The sequence below is a fragment of the Narcine bancroftii genome, chromosome 2 (genome assembly GCF_036971445.1).
Source record: "Narcine bancroftii isolate sNarBan1 chromosome 2, sNarBan1.hap1, whole genome shotgun sequence".
Classification (NCBI taxonomy): Eukaryota; Metazoa; Chordata; class Chondrichthyes; order Torpediniformes; family Narcinidae; genus Narcine; species Narcine bancroftii.
The window spans coordinates 162744135-162750939 of record NC_091470.1 but is presented as its reverse complement, the minus strand read 5'-3'; the positions used below and the strand labels follow the sequence as shown (position 1 = coordinate 162750939).

Sequence of the window (6805 nt, the reverse complement as noted above, 5' to 3'; positions counted from 1 at the left end):
CACTCCCGAAACTGTCTCAGCCAAAGTTGCACCTGCAGGAGTCTAAATTAAAATAAAAACACATGCAAGAAAAGTATGCAGGCATCCCATAATTTTATTAAGGGCATAATCAAGAAAAAAAAGTACATTCTGGAGATCTAAAACAACATGGTAGGAATGCATCATGCATCTCCCAACACTAATAATTCCACCAGAAGCAGGACTGCGGTTGGTATGTTAACATTCCATGTGTTTGATGAATTCTAATCTGGTGCGTAACAAGTGTAGACCCATGGTGTCCGTCTCCTACAAGTTATATTGACGTTCTCAGCTTCACATCAATGTAAACTATATATTTCTGTAATGTACATCCTTGCACAGGTTGTCTCTCACACCCCACCTCCCCTCTCGCTCTGCTGCTTTCAGAGCAACTTGAGTTGCTATCAGCAGAGAGATGTACTTCCATCACGGTATTTGGCTTTGAAAGGACAGACTCTGCCTGAACCCTCAAGTGGAAGTGTCAGGAATGTAGCCCTGATTGTTTCCCATGTTACAAGTGCACATGACCATCTAAAACACCAAGTACAGCACAAGACAGTTAATTCAAGTAGAACTTTTACAAACCAGTTGGGGACAGATTGTAGATTAGAACACAAGTATTGAACAGTGGACAAAATTAATATGAAAATTTTGTAGCCTAATTTAAAAAGGGGCATTTTTATTAAATGACATTTTGTTAAAAGTTGCTGTTGAATTCAATAATGGATTGCTCCATATGGCTTACTTTAATGAAATTGTTGTGCACTCATCAACCTTTAGCTGAATAGCAGCTTCTTGTATCGAACTTCATGTAGAGAGCTACCTTAATTTGGGGAGTGATGCTACTCAGATGATGGACGTGAGCAGGAGATGCTCACCCCTGACCTGCTGAACAATGGCTCCATCCACTGTAGCATAAAGTCGGGAAGAGAGGAGTGGGAGAAACCCCACCCTTGCTCACAGACACCACAGCATTCTGCACGGTGCAATTGGAACTGCAGGGAGAACAGGCCACGGTATCAAGTATGAAGCCCTCTGCAAGCATATAATCCTTTAAGCACTCAATTTCGGATCATATTATGGAATAATTGGATGAAATACTGGATTATAACAGAGTGCCCAAGTCGACATTTGATGATACCCACACATGAAGCAGGGATGCATATACTGTCTTTGTATGCAACGCCAAATTTCCCCACATTTACTGATAAACCAGTGGACGTACAAGAAATTTCAGCCAGGGACCAGATGGCACACTGGAAAGTCTTCCTGTTGCAGGGGTTTTTGTTCCTCGCAGAGGTTGAAACAAAGCTCAAGTGGAAAGCAGCTGAAAATCATGCTTAAAAATCAACGGAGGTTTAAAGGGAGAGGTCAACATGCTGAGTCAGTGATACAGCTTTGCAGGAAACAAACAAGATATTTCAGATTAACAGCGTTGAGATGGCCTCAGAGCGCAATGCAGTAAGGGAACAGGCACAATCTAAGCTGCGTTTTCAGCTGTTCCTCTTCCACTGAATCTGTTCCTGCTGTCTTTGTGACAACAGGCAATTGAGGCCAAGTTTTACAGCAGTCAAAACCCAAGACATGCCCAACAGGAGCTCAGCATCACACCAGAGCTGCAACATATTTAAATTGACATTTCTACCTCTTTCCTCAGTGTGGTATTAATTATTTTGGAGGTAGAAAATGGAGGTTACAAAGAGCAATTATCACAAATAGGCTTTTACCATAACACCAGAAAAAAAAATCAAATAGCAGCCATTGTTGGCTTATATTAAGCCAACATAATTACATGTCCAAGAAATAAAATGAATAATTAGAAGTTCTAAATAAATACTTAAGAGAAAAGGGGAGATGGTAAATAATGGGCTTCATGGTTTTCAGTAGCCCCAGGCTACTAAAGCTTCATCAAAATACCAAACATTGGACCTTGGCTACGAATTTCCCCCAGTGGCTTCCGACCTGTCCAATAAGAGTGAACTACTGAGGACCGAGAGGTCTTGGATAAACACTCCATTTGTTGGAATGAAGGGATAACTACAACAGGCCTAGGTGCCCTTCAGTTTGGGGCAGAAGCCAACATTTTAAAAATCTTTATCACCTCCTTGCCATGTGCCACACCTGACAGCCATTGCTACACATGTTAACCATCATGATGTTTGGCAAGGTTAGGATCAGGTTGTTGTAAAGAGTTCCACGGTCAAACCTCGCGTGCATGTTACAGCAAGAATTAAATTGAATGCTGGAGTTCTGACCCATGAGACATCCAAGTCCTTCAGGGAAGTATTAAAAATAATGAAATGCTCATGTTACAAAAATGCTCCCATCTCTGACCCTTTACAATGTTGGACTAAAAAAAAAGGCATTGAGATTGACAGATAGAAGTCACTAGGATAGCAGATATTGTGTGCTGGGAATTAGAAATTAAGCCTTTTCTGTCTGAACACAATTTCCCTACCCAACAGAGACAACATACATATTTTTTTTAATTCTGAAAAAAGATCTCAGCACCAGGACAGAAAAACCCTTGTACTGCCAGATCAAAACAGCACGTCAGAGATTGGAATAGGAATAATCTCACTTCTGCTCCAGATTAATTGTGGCAATCTTATTCCATTCATTGATCCTTCCACTTGCTCGCCCTGTTACTGCATTCCATCAGAAACTATAGAATATTGTTTAGTTTCCAAATAAGTGGCCCGGACAGAGAAAATAATTTAATTCTGTTTTAATCCAGGTTAAATTGGAATTTGAGTCCAGTTGCATGTATGCAAAAACTTCAGTATTCATCTACAGCAGAAGCTTCACACTGCAGTGTAGATTCAGACTGACTCCATGTCCTTTTTGACTTCAAAGCAAACCTAAGGAAGCTGTCCACTTCTGGAAATAAAAATTAAAATGTACCATGAATATTTCTTGTAAAAATGGTTTGCATTTGCCACCCAATTCTTAACCAAAAAAATCTGAAGTAATTTTATTGCAGACACACTGATGGAGTGAATCACAGCTTGTCTAAGCAAATGTACACTAGTAGATGGGATCAAACTAAATCCACGTTAGAAAATTTAGGGCCAACATAAATAATAGGTGAATCCGAAATCATAAATCAATATGTGTCCAGCCCCAATGACAAATTATTACATGAGGGTCTTTAATAATCTGCTTTTGGCTAGAATTTCTCAAACAACTGGGAGATCCATTCTGCACCATCAATTTGAAAAACTCACCCATTCTCATGGGTGGGAATTACAAATCAGAGGATTGTGAAAGAAAATGCCAAGGTGCAGAGAGACAGGCAAGCATAACTGAGGAAAAGCCATCTGTGCCCCTCTCTTGGAGTCATTAGACCAAGGTGATCAGAGATTCAGGCAATGAGTCACTGGAAAACGGCAGCAGAATGAGAGAGATAAGAGAGGGAGTAAATTTACATGAACCCCCAAATATAAAACAAATGAGGTTGCAAAACACAGTTGCTGAAGATGGCCTCATGGTTCCAATCTCCACATTATGAGAAAGAAGAGAATAGAGACAACCCCAATGAAACAAAATTGAAGAAGAGGTCCCTCAAGATATTTAATTGTCTTACCAGAGGGCCATATTGGAATTGATATGGGCCAACTACTGGCTCTCCTGTGCCAGTTGGGAGACTTAAGAAAATAAAAATGGCCTTTGCCTTACATTTAAGGATGGAAAAATGAAATGGATTTAAGAAAGGAACTCTGATTTTTATCCCAGCATCTAGGTTTAGATACGGACAGTATTGATGCGCAAAGGCTGAACATTTTTCCCATTGGCATGACTCTGGCCTGGACTGAAGTAAGGGAAGAACTTCCCACTGAATTTCTCTCGGAAGGTGTAAAGCCAAGACATGTCATCTGCATTGTAGAAGATCAAGAGGCCTCTGTCGTAGTCTAAATACACCCCGACCTTCTCCAGCTTGGACTTAACATTCAGGCGGGTCCAGGGCTCAGTGCAGGCACTATACTGGTTTCCATCGTGCATCACAATGCAATGGAAGCCTCGAGAAGGTTGAATCTGGATGCTTCCTTTCCGGCTTACGGATTCCATTGCCACCCCGATCATCCACTGTGTTTTCTCAGACACCATCACCTCCCAGTAGTGGACTCCACTGCCAAAGCCATCCGATCCCAAGACCGAAACCTCGACGTCAAAACGCTTTGGAGAATCCTGCAAAGGCTGAGGGTGCAAGTTACCGTAAGCCACGATGGTGCAGTCGTCGGACAGGATAAGCCGTTGGTGAGCTGTTATGGGATCCAATGTTAGTGGTGCTGGAACTGTGGGTAAAGAGAAACCAGAGTCAATATCATCATGGACGCAAAGCAAGGTGCAACTTACCGATTTATCAGCCATGCGGACCACTCCTAAACAATAATGACCACCCATTTACTCCATTCCTATTTCTCCCTCATAGGTAAATAACCACTCCAATCGTATTCCCCTCTTTCTTCAAAAGGAGGAACAACTTGAATTTGGAAGCATCTTTCACAATCTTACCAAGGGATGGATTCCTAGCCGATGGAGTGACTCTTGCAATGTGGAAACTTGGGGGAAAAAAAAGGCCCCGAGCCAAAAATAGTTGACGGCCCATTTTTTTCTCTCCGTGAATGCTGCCTGACTTCCTGAAGTCTCTCCAACCCCTCGTGAGCATCATCAGCTATTGTGTTTCTCAAGCCCTGCATTCCATTTGATCATGGCATCCTCCCACAAGCAATGACATCATCTGATAATCTAGTTTCTGGAATTACAATCACTGAGGGATAAATAGGCCGAATAGAATTCACCTGCTCTCCTTCAACATAACTTTCTGTGATCGTTGATCTCAACCAGGGGAGGACATACTCCACTTAACCTCTCAAATAATGCAATTAGCCCTCATTATTAGCATAGACGTTCTGCTCTTGCTTCTGGGGCCAGTCTTTGACCCAGTCTTCTGGCTCACAGCTAAAATCACCATCACTGAAGTGTGGCTGGTGCTACTCTTTGTTCAGGTTCATTTCCAGAAGTGTTTGCCCCACTCCACTTCCATCCTTCAAGGCTGTGTTGTCTTCCAGCTTTAATTGCTTAGTCCAATCCTGCCTTCTCCTAACATCAACAAGTCTGCCATCAACACGTTCCAGCAAAGGTGCTGGAGAGTGATCAGTCCACTTCAGGTCGTGCAGATCATAGAATATTACAGCACAGTACAGGACCCAAAGATACCTACCAAAGCAAAAACCCTCCCTATTTTTCTTTTATCCATGTGCCTGTCTAAGAGTCTCTTAAATACCCCTACTGTTCCAGCCTCCACCACCACCCCTGGCAATGTAATTCAGGCACCCACAATCTCTGTGTTTAAAAAAAACCTACCCCTGATGTCACCCCTTAACTTTCCTCCTTTCACTTTGTGCAGATGTCCCCTGGTGTTTGCTGGTCATGTCCTGGCTGAATCTATGCCTCTCAGAATCTTGTAGACCACTATCAAGTCACCTCTCATCCTTCTTCACTCAAAGCGAAAGACCTAACTCTGCTAACCTTGTCTCGTAAAACATATTTTCCAATCTAGGCAATATCCTGGTAAATCTCATCTGCATCCTCTCCATCCCTTGCACAGTCTTCCTGTAATGAGGTGACCAGAACTGAACACAATGTTCTAAGTGTGATCGCTCCAGAGATTTATAGAGCTGCAACATTACCTCATGACTTCTGAACTCAATGACCCAATTAATGAACCCCAGAACACCATCAGCCATCTTAACTGTCCAATCAACCTGTGCAGCGGCCTTAAGAGATCTATGCGTTTGGACCTTAAGGTCCATCTGTTAAGTATCCTACCATTAACCCTATACTCTGCCTTCAAGAATGACCTCCCAAAATGCATCACCTCACACTTATCCAGAATGAATTCTATCTGCCACTTTTCCGCTCAACTCTGGATCCTATTGTGACCTACGACAACCTTCAACACTATCTACAACACCTCCAACCTTTGTACTATCTGCAAAATTACTGACCCATCCCTCTACTTCATCCAGGTCATTTATATATATATTTTTTTTTAATTATATTTTTTTTTTAAATCACAAAGAGCAGGCTCCCAGAACAGATCCCTGCAGAACTCCACTAGTCACTTGTAAAAACACAATGCTGGAGAAACTCAGCAGGTCAAAAGGTTTCTCCAGCATCATGTTTTCACTTCAACCACAGTGTCTGCAAACATTTGTGTTTTTACTTCTTCTAGACACTGGTTTACTTGGATATTCCTTGTCCTTGCATCCTACTCTCACCCATCTCTGGTAGACTGAATTAATGCTGATCATTGCAGAAGAATTAGACCCATAGAACCAGAGTACACTACAGCACAGAAACAGGCCCATCATCCTTTCTAGTCTATGCCAAACTATTATTCAGCCAGTCCCACTGACCTGCACACAAACCATATCCCTCCATACCACTCCCATCTATAAACCTGTCCAATTTTTTCTTAAATTGAGAGCACTCCTTTCACAAGATGGATATCCATCTTATCATATCGATTATATTATATCATATTAGGGAATCCACTGAGCTGACCACCTACCAAACACACTCAATGCATCATTCCAATTATGTCATTGGGAATGTATTCATGTCCCACCTTCTGCCAAGACAACCACTCAGGTACAAATCCATGGTCCTAAACTGTTTTAATGTCTTGCAAAGGTATCCTCACTCCTCGTTTTCCCCAGCATGGATCAAGCAATCATTCACACCCAAGGGCAGGCAACATTATTCCAGTATAGGTCAGAGA

The 6805-nt window shown here is 42.0% G+C and overlaps 1 protein-coding gene across 1 annotated transcript in view; it reads right to left on the bottom strand.

The window, feature by feature from the left end:
* Positions 1–74: 74 nt before the first annotated feature.
* trim62.1 (tripartite motif containing 62, tandem duplicate 1) overlaps positions 75–6805 on the bottom strand; it is a 120976-nt gene continuing 114245 nt past the window's right edge. The window contains exon 5 of the mRNA XM_069919006.1: positions 75–4313. Within this exon, the coding sequence (XP_069775107.1) occupies positions 3763–4313 (551 nt within the window). The 3' untranslated portion in view covers positions 75–3762. The remainder of the gene's footprint in view (positions 4314–6805) is intronic.